Genomic DNA, 14,769 nt, shown 5'->3' on the forward strand with positions numbered 1-14,769 from the left:
ACATTCTTTGCGGTGAACAACCTCTCCCCAGTGCGGACTCGCTAGATGAGATAGTGAATGCCTTCCCCCACACACGGAGCAGGAGTATGAACTCTCTGGAGTCACTGCAGGTCAGATGCTTGGGTCAGGCACCGCGGGGAAGCGAGGGTCAGGCAGCATCAGAGGAGCTGGAGAGTTGACGTTTCGGGTCGGGATCCCCCTCTCCCGAAATCGTTCCTATGCAGGGGCGCCTTGCCCTTTAATTATCCAACAAAACAATAAATGCTACATTCACCCCGAAGTGGCCTTGGAGCCCTCCCCCCACCGCTGTTGCTGCCCTGAGTGGGCAGTGCACCGCGCCCCGGAGAAGGGGCTTGCCCGCGGGTGGGACCTTTCTTGCCTGTCTGCCCTCCAGAGATGGTTGCTCAGGGCGGTGGGGTCTGGGTTGTCATTTTGCCGAACGTCCCATCTGAGCTACCCCACCCCACCAACCCGCATCCAGCTCGGGCAGGCGTGGCACTGGGTAGCGCACTTTGGCGACTGAGTGCGAGGGTGCTGCCAAGCCATGTGTTTTGCCCGGAGGAACTGCCCTGCGGGCACCGCTGCCCCGTCCTCATGCTGCCCCTCGGATCCTGTAGGAGAGAGCTACCTTGGGTATGGACGCCAGTGGGGGTGAGGAGTGTCCGCAGGAAGATTAAGTATTTTTTTATGGGGGGGGGGGGTGGTAGTGGGATGGTGGTGAGCCTCCCAGGAGGATTCCCCAGGCGACCTTCAGTGTGGAAACAGGCCCCTCCACCCAGCAAGTCCACACCGACCCTCACAGCATCCCCACCCAGACCCGTCCGCCTAATCTACACATCCCTGAACACTACAGGGCTACTTAGCACGGCCGGTCCACCCTAACCTGCACATCTTTGGACTGTGGGAGGAAACCGGAGCACCCGGAGGAACCCCACAGCAGGCAAGGCAGAGGGGAGAATGTGCAAACTCCACACACACACACACACACACAGACAGACAGTCGCCCGAGGGTGGAATCGAACTCGGGTCCCTGGCGCCGTGAGGCAGCACTGACAACCACTGTGCCGCCCTAGTTTCCTCCCAGCGGCCCCGAAACCCGTGAGGGGGACAGGAAAGAGGGAGGACAGTTGAGTGGGAGCAGAGAAATGGAGGTGTCCCTTGCTCCCCAACCAGGAGAAGGGACCACGCCTTGGGGTCAGAGGGGGAAAGAGTCTGGTACTATTGCCCAGGGATGAGTAAGTAGCGTCTGCCGGAGACCCCTCTCCCTCCTGGCTAGATTAGGGGAAGATGAAACACCTTGCCCCCACGGTCCACTGCAACTGGGCCTGGCACCTTGGAGGCTGAGGTGGGGTGAAGCCACTGAGTTTTTGCCCACGCTACAAGAGCCGGAAGGAATCCAGGTGGCACCTGTGCTGACCGGGCACTGCAAGTAAGGACAGTGAGGTCGAGGACACCCCGGATGGTGGCAGTAAAGGAGCTCCCTCCCTGACCGTTCTGTCAGGCACCCAACCCTCACTGTGCTGATCCATTCCCAGAAATAGAGGGTGACGCGGGGAGTGGAGCAGGTTTGCGAACCGCTGGCACACAGTGGGCCCAATGTTCTGCTGGAGCCTGGTACACTCCAAGACCCTGGAGGTCCTCTGCAAAGGATACTCCAGCTGCTGACGGAGGATGTTCGATGCAAGGGTGTGTCCAACCAGTGACCCCCCCTCCCCCAGACCACCCCCGCCCCAGTGTGGGAGAAGGGGTTAGGGGTAAGTGCCTGCCATGTCATTACTTGGATACTTCGGTCCCTTCCTCCCCCCTCGGCTTTGCCCCCGCTATCCAGACAAAGCTTGCTGAGAGATAATGGGAACTGCAGATGCTGGAGAATCCAAGATAATAAAATGTGAGGCTGGATGAACACAGCAGGCCAAGCAGCATCTCAGGAGCACAAAAGCTGATGTTTCGTGCCTAGGCCCTTCATCAGAGACGGTGATGGGGTGAGGCTTCTGGAATAAATAGGGAGAGAGGGGGAGGTGGACCGAAGATGGAGAGAAAAGAAGATAGGTGGAGAGGAGAGTATAGGTGGGGAGGTAGGGAGGGGATAGGTCAGTCCAGGGAAGACGCACAGGTCAAGGAGGTGGGATGAGGTTAGTAGGTCGGAAATGGAGGTGAGGCTTGGGGTGGGAGGAAGGGATGGATGAGAGGAAGAACAGGTTGGGGAGGCAGAGACAGGCTGGGCTGGTTTTGGGATGCAGTGGGGGAAGGGGATGAGCTGGGCTGGTTGTATGATGCAGTGGGGGTAGGGGACGAACTGGGCTGGTTTTGGGATGTGGTGGGGGAAGGGGAGATTTTGAAGCTGGTGAAGTCCACATTGATACCATTGGGCTGCAGGGTTCCCAAGCAGAATATGAGTTGCTGTTCCTGCAACCTTCGGGTGGCATCATTGTGGCACTGCAGGAGGCCCATGATGGACATGTCATCTCAAGAATGGGAGGGGGAGTTGAAATGGTTCACGACTGGGAGGTGCAGTTGTTCATTGCGAACCGAGCTGAGGTGTTCTGCAAAGCGGTCCCCAAGCCTGCGCTTGATTTTCCCAATGTAGAGGAAGCCACACTGGGTACAATGGATACAGTGTACCACATTGGCAGATATGCAGGTGAACCTCTGCTTAATATGGAAAGCCTTCTTGGGGCCTGGGATAGGGGTGAGGGAGGAGGTGTGGGGGCAAGAGTAGCATTTCCTGCGGTTGCAGGGGAAGGTGCCAGGTGTGATGGGGTTGGAGGGCAGTGTGGAGCAAACAAGGGAGTCACGGAGAGAGTGGTCTCTCCGGAAAGCAGACAAGGGCAAGGATGGAAAAATGTCTTGGGTGGTGGGGTCGGATTGTAGATGGCGGAAGTGTCAGAGGATGATGCGTTGTATCCAGAGGTTGGTGGGGTGGTGTGTGAGGACGAGGGGTATCCTCTTTGGGTGGTTGTGGCGGGGCGGGGTGTGAGGGATGTGTTGCGGGAAATGCGGGAGATGCGGTCACGGGTGTTCTCGACCACTGTGGGGGGAAAGTTGCGGTCTTTGAAGAACTTGGACACCTGGGATGTGCGAGAGTGGAATGCCTCATTGTGGGAGCAGATGCAGCAGAGGCGGAGGAATTGGGAATAGGGGATGGAATTTTTGCAGGAGGGTGAGTGGGAAGAGGTGTATTCTAGGTAGCTGTGGGAGTCAGTGGGCTTGAAATGGACATCAGTTACAAGCTGGTTGCCTGAGATGGAGACTGAGAGGTCCAGGAAGGTGAGGGATATGTTGGAGATGGCCCAGGTGAACTTGAGGTTGGGGTGGAAGGTGTTGGTGAAGTTAGCTGAGTTTTTCCAGAACAAGGGGCAGCCACTGGGGTTGCTGCTGCCGTTCTGAGTGTCTCGAGAAGGTTGGGTCAGGCAATGGTGTGTCTTCGCACCAAAGTCGGGTGGGGGAGTGGGGACAGTGACTTTGCATCCTCAGCGATACCTTTCCCATGTCTAACCCATCTCACCTGCACTAAGTTTATACATGACACCAAAACTGATGGCGTTGTGGACAGTGAAGAAGGTTGCTTTAGCTTTAGATTAGGTTCCCTACAGTGTAGAAACAGGCCCTTCGGCCCAACAAGTCCACACCACCCCTTGGACCATCCCACCCAGACCCATCCCCCTATAACTCACACACCTCTGAACACTACGGGCAATTTACCATGGCCAGTCCACCTAGCCTGCTCATCTTTGGACTGTGGGAGGCAACTGGAGAACCCTTGGGAAACCCACGCTGACACGGGGAGAATGTGCAAACTCCACACAGACAGTTGCCCGAGGCAGGAATCGAACCTGGGTCCCTGGTGCTGTGAGGCTGTAGTGCTATACACTGAACCACAGTGCCACCCCAAAGTTATCTCAAAGTACAACAGAACCTTGATTAGGTGGGCCGAGGAGCTGGAACTCAAATAAAATGTGAAGTATTGCATTTTGTTGAGGCAAATCGGGGCACGATGTACACACTTAGCGGTAGGGTCCTGAGGAGTATTGCTGAACAAACTGATGTTGGGATATATGTTCATTGTTCCTCAAAAGTGGAGTGGCAGGTACATAGGGTAGTGAGGAAAGCATTCATTATGCTTGCCTTTATTGGTCAGTGCAGTACAGGAGTTGGGAAGTCATGTTGCGGCTGTACAAGACATTGGTTAGGCCACTTTTGGAATATTGCATTTAGTTCTGGTCTCCCTGCTTTAGGAAAGATTTGTTTAACTTGATAGTGTGCAGAAAAAAGACTTGCAAAGATATTGCCAAGGTTAGAAGGTTCAAGCTATAGGGAGCTGCTGTATAGGCTGGGGCTATTTTCCCTGGAGCATTGGAGGTGGAGGGATGACCTTATAGAGATTTACAAAACCATGAGGGTGAATAGTCGAGGTTCCTTTCCCATGATAGGGGAGTCTAAAACTAGAGGTGCGCTGGTTTGAGGTTAGAGAGGAAAGATTTAAAAGTGACCTGACAGATATAAACAGGAGTTTTACAGGCTCTGTCCGCTCTGAGAGCTGGCTGTGAGGAACCTGGATTAGTGTTAAGTACTATGCATGTGTAAATTAGGGGTGACAGGGTACAGGCCTCTGTGGAGTTATTTCATTGGTGAAAAGAGGGAAAAAAATTCTCCTGAAGAAATTTGCTCACAATCGTTGTCTTTGGATTGGGCTAAGCACTTCCGAACATTGTTCCATAATTTGGAAAGCTTGACTTGGTCAAACCTGCCGTTGAAGACTGGTCCTAGTAAATGGAAATTGGGGCAAATGAAAAGCAATGCATAATTCACCTGATAGCTTGTGGATCCACAGTCCTTTCGGTTATTAGGAGCCTATCTTTTCCTGAGGCACCAGATGCTAAACCGTTGATGAGTTGACAGATTTGGTTAAGGAGTGCTGTGATCTTGAGCCTTGTCTAATTCTGAGGTGCTTTCAGTTTTACTCAGCAGTTCAAGGAACAGGGGAAATCGGCATTGGCATTTTTTGGCAAGGTTAAGAAACAGGGGGATCTGCGTTGGCATTTTTTGGCAAGGTTAAGATAACTGGCAGAGGCATGTGACTTTGATTTGCATTGAAATGAGATGCTGAGAGAGACCGTTTGGCATATGTGATTAATGATGTAACCATGCAAAAGCACCTACTAGCTGAAGACTAACAGGACATCGAACAGGCATTACAACTGGTTTTGTCATTAGAAAGTGCAGCAAGTGGAGCATATGCATTGCAGGGTATGCCAATGGAAGCGGGCACCCTTATCAGGCTGACTGAGCCTGGGGGAACACCGCCCGAGTGAAAACAATTGCATAGCCTCATTCAGGACACAGCCTGAACAGAGGGACTGTAGGTCGGCCCACAGCCAAACCCCAAAACAAAGCTAAGTCTCTGCCAAACAGTTAACACAAGATCCGGGCCAGCAAACCACTGTGGTCACAGCTCCAATGTGGACTTGAGACAGCAAGAGACCCACCAGGCCTTAATTGAGTAAGAGAACTCGTAGGCCAGTCTCCAGGAGATTACACACTCTGCAAAGTTCACCTTTATCTGATTTCGAACAGTTAAATTGCTTAGCAACATCCAAGTCAGAATCAATCAAAATGGTCATCTGGTTCTAATGGACGTTGGTGTGGTGAGCCGGGGTCGCAGAACCAGTCTTTAACAAAATTCGATTTACACCCCAACCTTTAAGTTTGTGCAAGATCTTGGTTCGGCTAAGAGTCTATACTGAGAGAGTTCTAAAGATTAGGGGTACAACTTTTTGGTTCTGGTCTCATCTGAGAAGCAGTTGACTCAGTTACCACTGAATGTAGTAGAATTATTGGGTCCAAGCCTGAGGGGCAAAATTGGTTGAGAAAGGTTCACCTTGATCGGCTCAACATTTTTCAATTAGATAATGACTGCCTGAGTGAAGCCCTAATTAAATGTCCAGAAGATTTTCAGGAAAGTGTAGGGACCATCAGAGGAGCCAAAACCACCTTGTGTGTTGAGCAGGAAACAACTCTACAATTCTGCAAGGCCCACCTGGTGCTATTTGCCTTCGGCGCAAAAGTAGAGGCAGAAATCAGGAGACTGGAAAGCGAAGGAATCATCAAACCAGGCTAGTTTGTGGGCTGGGCAGCACTGGCCATGCCGATTGCGAAGTCTGATGCCTTTGGTTCACCTTTGTGGAGATTTTAAACAACTGGTGAAACATTTCTTGCAGTTGGATAAAAACACAATCCCTCACATAGAGGAAGTATATGCAAAGCTGGCATTGGGAGATATGGGGGCGGCCAGGGTGGTGTGGAGCACTGTCCTTCGTCAAGCTGGACTTGAATCACGTGTAGCTGCTATTGCAGTCACATGAGGCATCCCATCAGGGTTTGTACCAATATACGAGACTGGTATTTAGGGTATCATTGGCCTGTACCATATTCAGCGGATAATGGAGAACATTTTGCAAGGTCTACCCAGGTCATCATTTATTTGGATGACATGTTAATAGCAGGAAAGACCGGTAAAGAGCACAGAGAGGTAACACAGTGTGGAGCTGGAGGAACACAGCAGGCCAGGCAGCATCAGAAGAGCAGGAAAGCTGATGTTTCAGGTTGGGACCCTTCTTCAGAAATTCTTCTGAACTCCAGCATCAGTGGTCCTTACTATGTCTGAGTGAGTTATAAGCCCACTGTGAAGCCTTTTCTAGGGATGACCCCATTTCTGAAGAAGGGTCCCGACCCAAAACACCAGCTTTCCTGCTCCTCTGATGCTGCCTGGCCTGCTATGTTCCTCCAGCTCCACACCGTGTTCTCCCTGACTCCAGCATCTGCTGTTCTTATTATCTCCAAGAACACATAGAGAACTTGGACATAATCCTTTGACATTTCTCCAAGGTGTGTGTATGCCTTAGAAGGGAAAAATGTATGCTCCAGGTGTAAGTTAAAATTGTTTCAGTGGTCTGCAGTGTTCATCCAGCTTGACACCTTGTTATCTCACATTCTCCAGCATCTGCAGTTCCAACTATCTCTGAAACAATTTTAACCCCGCTGCGAAGCCTCTTGTAAGGATGCCTACCCTGAAGAAGTTACCCTCCTCTCTCCGGAAAAACCTCAGTGGATCGGTCTGTCTCCTCTCCACCTATCCTCTCCTCTTTCCATCTTCTATCCGCCTCCCCATATCTCCCTATTTATTTCAGAACCCCCCTCCCCATTTCTGAAGGAGGGTCTAGGCCTGCAACATCAGCTTTCCTGCCCCTATGATGCTGCTTGGCCTACAGTGTTCATCCAGCTCTACACCTTGTTATCCCATATTTTTGAACGGATTGCAGGTTTTGAAACTCTCTCTCCATGTTTTAAACGGCTTGTCTATAAGCAAAACGTTAGTTTACTACTTTACCCAGTTCTTAAGCAGAAGTGACATATTTTACCTCTTCCTCTGCTGTAACAACACTATTGTAAAGTTAAACTCGATGTAGGGTTTATTTGACACTGTCTTAGATGTATAGTGTGGCTTATTACTCACAACAAAGGCACATTTCATAAACAAGCAATGAGAAATACAAATCAAAAAGAATAAAAACATTTGTCAGTTAGCAACAAGTTACATGTGAAAACATGAGGAACAGCAGTTTATCAATGTTTGTGCTTTTATGATAAGAGTCTAAAAGCGTAAAGCCGGAGTTAGCAGTCTGCAGTTCCTATGTGGGAGTGGTTAACTGGCCAGCCTGCAGTTCAGGAACCATAGTCAGTTTCTTCCCATTAAAATTCCTTCATATGTCGTCATCTGACAAAGATTGCTGAAGTGTAAATTTTATTTCACCTTTGTGGTGAAAGGAGTTGGTTACATGGTTCTGACTTGCAGGGAGCTCAAATACAGATCTCTGGTCGCTTTTTACATGCAAAAGACCTTTATTGCTTGGACTTAGAGATCTTGATATCAAGTGCTGACATTTTAAAATAATGTTTATTGGCAGCAGTTTCAAAATTGTAGGAGGTAGTTAAGTTCCACACTTTGGGAGTCATGTGAGCATGTCTCTTCTTTTCAGAAGGATGGCTGCAGGTGGGAGGGGAACACTTTGAGACAACAACCTTCATTGCAAATAGTTAAAAAAGCATCTGTGGCACATTCTCCGTGTTTAGTGGAGCCATTAAAATCTTCTTACGACAGAGGACTGAGTTGCCGTTCTTTTGAGTTGATGGTTTCCTTTGTAGACAAGCTGTCTCTGTGACAATTTATAACAGTTTAACATTCCGATCCCGTCAGGAGGTACTTGACTTCAAGTTCTGAAGAAATTTCTGGAAGGTTATTGTGAGGGTTTATCATGTGATTTCGGCAGCCAATACTGTTTTTAAAGCTCAGTGAATGGCCCAACAATCACTAAATATTTGTTTATGCATTAAAGTCATTTTCTAATCCAATTGTGACAACATATATGTAGAAAAGGAACTGCACACACTGACCCCTAAAGAACTCTATGACAAACATTCCTCCAGCTTCTAAAACATCCAAGAAACACTGATTTGTTTCCTGTCGCTCAGTTACTTCTGTCTCCTCTTTGCTGATGCCTCTTTTATTGCACAAGCTCCGACTTTGTGCCCAAGCCTGTTGTGTGGCAATGTATCAAATGCCCTTTAAGTCTATATATCATATCAACACCTTCAGACTTTTGCCTTACGTAATCAATAACTCTCCCGAATTATCCTGTAATTGTCCATACTGTTATTAATAACATCCCAACTTATTGTTTCTAGAAGTTTCTCAACTAACAAAATGAACCTGACTGGGCTGTAGCTGCAAGGTTTATCTTTGCACAATTATTTTTACAACAAAGGCATAACATTTACAATTCTTCAGTCCTCTGGCACCACCCTTTGAGGTGTTCCCTTTCAGGAGATTCCTACCCACTTGATACAAATGCAATACGCCGACTTCTGTGAACAGCCACAGTTTATTTAGGCAAGTACAAGCTTTTGGAGGATCACTTAACAATCTGCGCGGGGCTTGCGCAGCCGTGTCAAATGATGCTCGCTAGTAAGGGAACCGTCCTCACTTTATATAGGATTTCACATCACTGTCAGTTATGTATGCAAGATACAATTTTTACTCCCCCACAGTCACATGCAACAGTGATAGTACGTAACTTAATCACCGAACAGTAGGGACAAAGGTCAGCCGCCCAAAAATAATGCGTACGACTAGGCAGTTCCTCATCTTTTTAGCCTTAGTTCAACATTTACAGAGAGCAGAGTACAATTAGATTACCACATTTTGTCTGCGAGACAGAGGTGCCCACGGTGCTGCTTAGCATCTAATTTCTTACATGTCAGCAGAACAAATATTAACCCTTTAACATCTTACCTTGAATGTGAGGAAGACTGAAAAATTATGACCATATCCTGCATAATTCCAATTTTCACTCCCCTCTGCGTCCTTGATATATCTCATTCAGTCCTAGTGTTCTTTAAACTTAAGTACAGATTACCTACCCAATAGCTCCTACATATTTATGATGCAAAATTAAAAATAATAGTTTCTGAATTAAATACACTGTCCAACCAATGTGGTTACTTGTGAACTTGCTGGTGTCTAAGCAGGTGGGATGAACAAGGAAATCCCTTCCCACACTTGGAGCAGGTGAATGGTCTCTCTCCAGTGTGAAGCCGCTGGTGTGTCAGTAGGTAGGATGACCGAGTAAATCCCTTCCCACACATGGAGCAGGTGTATGGCCGCTCCCCGGTATGAACTCTCTGGTGTACAGTGAGGTTAGATGAGTGCTTGAAGCCAGTTCCACAGTGAGAGCACTTGAACGGAGTCTCCTCAGTATGAACACGCTGGTGCACCATCAGGGTGGATGACGCAGTGAATCCCTTCCCACATTCAGAGCAGGTGAATGGCCTCTCGCCAGAGTGACCTCGCTGGTGTCTTAGCAGGTGGGATAACTGAATGAATCCTTTCCCACACTCAGAGCAACTGAATGGTCTCTCTCCAGTGTGAACTCGCTGGTGTCTTTGCAGCAGGGATAACTGAGTGAATCCCTTCCCACATACAAAGCAAGTGAATGGCCTCTCCCCAGTGTGAACTCGCTGATGTGTTAGCAAATGGGATGACTGAGTGAATCCTTTTCCACACTCGGAACAAGTGAATGGCCTCTCTCCAGTGTGCACTCGTTGGTGTGTCAGCAGGTGGGATAACTGAGTGAATCCCTCCCCACAATCGGAGCAGGTGAATGGCCTCTCCCCAGTGTGAATGCGTCGATGTGTTTCAAGATTTGAAGGGGAGCTGAATCCCTTCCCACAGTCCCCACACTTCCATGGTTTCTCCTTGTTGTTCCTACATTTATGTTCCGACAGACCAAATAATTGGCGGAAGGCTCGTCCACAGGCAGAACACCTATGTGGTTTCTCCCCACTGTGAGTAGTGCTTTTTCCTTCCATTTTCAAAATCCAACGTTATTCTGTTGATGTTAAATTGAGCGACTCTGTCAGTTTCCAGACTGTAAATCCACCACTTCTCCTTACCTGTAAAGTTAAGTAAAATAGAACAGAAGGGAATCAGAGAGAACCAACAGAAACACAATAGCAGATTGTGAAACTGAACTGAAATGAACCTTGTAATTTGTAAAGCCGGCACTGATGGGGAAAAAAATGACGATGAAAACTACTGGACTGTAATAAAAGTCCAACTAGTATCTTTCAGGTAAGGGAACATGCTACAAGGTCTGAACCTACACAAGGCACCGACCTCACTAGAAGAGAGAGGAACACTCAAACTGAGACTGCTGGACATACACCCTACAAATATAGCAGTTGCGCATGCGTGGTCGTGTCGTGTGCCCCCAATAAAGATGGTGGCCACGTCCTCGGGCCTGTTACTGGGAGGAAGCCTGGAGCCTTTGTCCGGTTCGGCGCAGACGGGGTAGCAGGACGTTCACATTCAGGGATTGCGGTTCACGCAAAATGTTCGTGAAACTTCTGCATCCAACTGCCTGGTCTATCGCTCCCTCCACCGCGCCTCATTCTCACCGACTTCGTACTGAAGGCAGAAAACAGCCACCGACCACCATTGGCAAGTCCGCGCATGCTCCGTACACAGGCCGGGAACACGCCTGCGCACTGCTCTCCGGTTTGTGGATAGGGGGGCTTTCACCGCGGGGAATGTTGGGGTTCAGTTCAGGTTGGCCGACGGAGCACAGTTCAGACTGTAAAACAATAACAATAGTGTGCAGGTAACAAGGTGTAGAGCTGGATGTACACAGCAGGCCAAGCAGCATCGGAGGAGCAGGAAGGTTAACGTTTCGGGTCTGGACCCTTCCTCAGAATTTTCATCCAGCTCTACACCTTGTTATCTCAGATTCTGCAGCATCGGCAGTTCCTACTATCTCTAACAATAGCCTGCATTCGTATAACACCTTAAACATCGTAAAAAGTTCCTGCGACAGTTCGCATCACCGTTAACATTCCCCACTTTAAAATAGTCTCTCCTTGTGTCTCCAACTTGATCTGACAGAGTTGCCCAATTTACATAAAATTTAAAAAATGCCCCAGCCTCAACTCATTCTCCAGGATATCGATGGTAGCATTGATGCTGCTTCTCTCTCTCATCTGGAATTGGAAATGTTTGTCAATTTCGCTTCCATTTTCCACCTCACTCTCACCTTCATCTGGTCCATCGCTGACTCATAGAATCCCTACAGTGTGGAAAGAGCCCATTCGGCCCATTGAGTCAGCAGCAACCCTCTGAAAAGCATGCCACCCAAACCCAGATCCCCCAAACTATTCCCACAGCTCCACATTTACCATCTCTAACCCACTTAACCTGCACACCACTGGACACTACAGGCAATTTGTCGTGTCCCATCCACCTAACATGCACATCTTTGGACTGTGGGAGGAAACTGGAGTGCCCAGAGGAAACCCACGTAGACACTAGGAGGACATGCAAACTTCAGACAGACAGTCACCCAAGGCTGGAATTGAACCTGGGCCCCAGATGATTGCTAACCACTTCTCCTCCCCTTCCTCAACAACTTCGAGAGTAACTAAGAGGATGGATGAGGGTTGGGCAGTGAATGTTGTCTATATAGACTTTAGTAAAGCCTTTGACAAGATCCCGCCTGGCGGACTAGTCATGAAAGTTAGGTCGCATGGGATCCAGAGAGAGCTAGCTAATTGGATTCAAAATTGGCTTGATGGTAGGAAGCAGAAGGTGATAGTTGAAGGCTATTTCAGGGATGGTGGCCTATAACTTGCGGTGTGCCAGAGGGACCCATGCTGGGACCTTTGTTATTTGATATTTACATAAATGATCTGGATGTGAATGTACAAGGCGTGATTAATAATTTTGTGCAAGATACAAAAACTACAGAGGGATGTTGATCAGATAGGGAAGTGGGCTGAGGATTTTCCAATACAATTCATACAGATATGTGTGAGGTGTTGCACTTTGGAAAGTCAAACCAAGGTAGGATGTATACAGTAAATGGTAAGGTCCTGAGGTGTGTAGTGGAACAGGAGGACCTGGGAGCACAAGTACATACATCGTTGAAAGCGGTGTCATAGGTGGCCAGGGTGGTAAAGAAGGTACTGCGCATGCTGGCCTTCACCACTTGAGGCATTGAGTACAGGAGTGGGGAGGTAAGTTACAGTTGTATAAGATGTTGTTGGAGTATTGTATACACTTTTTGTCACCTTGTTATAAGAAAGACATAGTTTTAAAAAAGAGTGTGCAAATAAGATTTGTGGGGATGTTGCCAGGACTCGTAGGCCTGAGTTATAGGGAGAGGTTGGCCAGGACTTTATTCCTTGGAATGTAGGAGAATGAGGGGTGACCTTATTGAAAAGGGGTGACCTTATTGAGGTGTATAAAATCATGAGGGGCGTAGATAGGATGGAGTCTTTTTCCCAGGGATGAGAGATTGAAAACTAGAGGGCATAGGTTTAAAGTGAGAGGGGAAAGATTTAAGAAGGACCTGAGGGGCAACTTCTTCATACAGAGAGTAGTGCACATATGGAATGGGATGCCAGAGAAAGTGGCTGAGCCAACATTTAAAAGGATAGGTACATGGATGGGAAGGGTTTAGAGGGATATTGACTAAATGTGGGGAGTTGGAACTAGCTGAGTGAGCACCATGGTCAGCATGGACCAGCTTGGGTGAAAGGGCCTGTTTCCATGCTGTATTACTGTATGACACTATCTTTGTTTCCATTTCTGGGGATCAGCTGGCCCTTAATAGCCTCTACAAGCCAACCAACTCGCACAATTACCTCACTCCCTGCATCCTCTAAAAAAACTATTCCATTCTCATAGCTCCTCTGTCCTGATGCTGCCAATTTTGACAACGGGGTGCCTGAAATGTCAACCTTTTCCCTCAACCGAGGATTCCCCAGCACCGTAGTTGACAGCTGGGTCCAATGCATCTCCCATGTATCGGCCCTAACCCTCTCACATCCCTCCCACAACAGCGATATCGCCCCCCTTATCCTCACCTAGCATCCAACCAGCATCCACATCCAAAGGCTCATCAGCATTCAGCTCTGCCACCTCCAGCAGGATGTCATCACCAGGTACATATTCCCCTCCGCTCCCTTGTCAGCCTTCCACAAGGACCGTTCCCTTCTGGACATCTTGGTCCATTCCTCATTTACTCCTGATCCACACCCCCCAACCCATCCCAACAGCCCGACTGCACCTTACCCTGCAACCACGGAAGCTGTAACATCTACCTGCTTATTTCCTCCCTCCTCACTGTCAAAGGGGTCGATACGCGTCTTCCCGCTCTTAACCTGCACTTCACTCATTCGAATCTACTGCATTCGCTGATCACAATGTGGTCTCTTTTACATTGGGGAAATGAATCCTGGACTGAGTGACACCTTTGTGGAATACCTACATTCTGTCTGCAGAAAAGACCCTGGGCCTCCAGTTGCTTGCAGCTTCAACATTTTACCTTGTCCCCTGGCCAATTCCTCTGTCTCACACTTGCTGCAGTACTCCAGCGAAGCTCAGCACAAGCAGGAAGAACAACATCTCATTTTCTACTTGGGAACTCTACAGCTTTCTGGACTATATATCGAGTTCAACAATTTTTGGGCTTGAGGCACCTTTGCCCATGTCTTCACCCCAACCTCCACACACCAGATCTTGTGAACACATGGTCTGCTATTAGGTTAGATTCCCTACAGTGTGGAAACAGGCCCTTCGATCCAACAGGTCCACACCGCCCCTTGAAGCATCCCACCCAGACCCATCCCCCAAAACCCTCACGCCCCTGAACACTGCAGGCAATTTATCATGGCCAATCCACCTAGCCTGCACGTCTTTGGAGTGTGGGAGGAAACTGGAGCACCTGAAGAAAATCCATGCAGATACAGGGAGAATGTGCAAACTCCATGCAGACAGTTACCCAAGGCTGTAATTGAACCCGGGTCCCTGGCGCTGTGAGGCTGCAGTGCTAACTACTGAGCCACCGTGCCACCCTTACATGCTATCCATTGTTAGCCGCTAATAGCCCCCATTAACGACCATTCATTCTCCTGGCTTAACCTTTATCCACTCCATTGTCTGTCTAACTGTTCTCTCTCTTTGGCCTCTATCTCCACCTATTGTTTACTCCTTACACCTCCCACACCATATCTTCTACATAAAAAGTAACTTTCTCCCAGCTACCATCAGTTCTGAAGAAGGGTCACTGGACCTGAAACGTTAAATCTGATTTCTCTCCATAGACGCTTAGACTTTCCAGCAATTTCTATTTTTGTTGCTGATTTCTAACATCTGCA

The 14,769-nt window shown here is 48.5% G+C and overlaps 1 protein-coding gene across 1 annotated transcript in view; it reads right to left on the reverse strand.

The window, feature by feature from the left end:
• The window catches only part of LOC125449062 (uncharacterized), an 80,476-nt gene extending 69,405 nt beyond the window's left edge, over positions 1–11,071 (reverse strand). Inside the window, 5 exon segments of the mRNA XM_059641834.1 lie at positions 472–611; positions 4,745–4,763; positions 7,596–7,651; positions 9,558–10,509; positions 10,599–11,071. Of these exon segments, the coding sequence (XP_059497817.1) occupies positions 472–611; positions 4,745–4,763; positions 7,596–7,651; positions 9,558–10,425 (1,083 nt within the window). The 5' untranslated portion in view covers positions 10,426–10,509; positions 10,599–11,071.
• Between the last annotated feature and the right edge of the window lie 3,698 nt (positions 11,072–14,769).

The sequence above is a fragment of the Stegostoma tigrinum genome, chromosome 43 (assembly GCF_030684315.1).
Source record: "Stegostoma tigrinum isolate sSteTig4 chromosome 43, sSteTig4.hap1, whole genome shotgun sequence".
NCBI classification, from domain to species: Eukaryota; Metazoa; Chordata; class Chondrichthyes; order Orectolobiformes; family Stegostomatidae; genus Stegostoma; species Stegostoma tigrinum.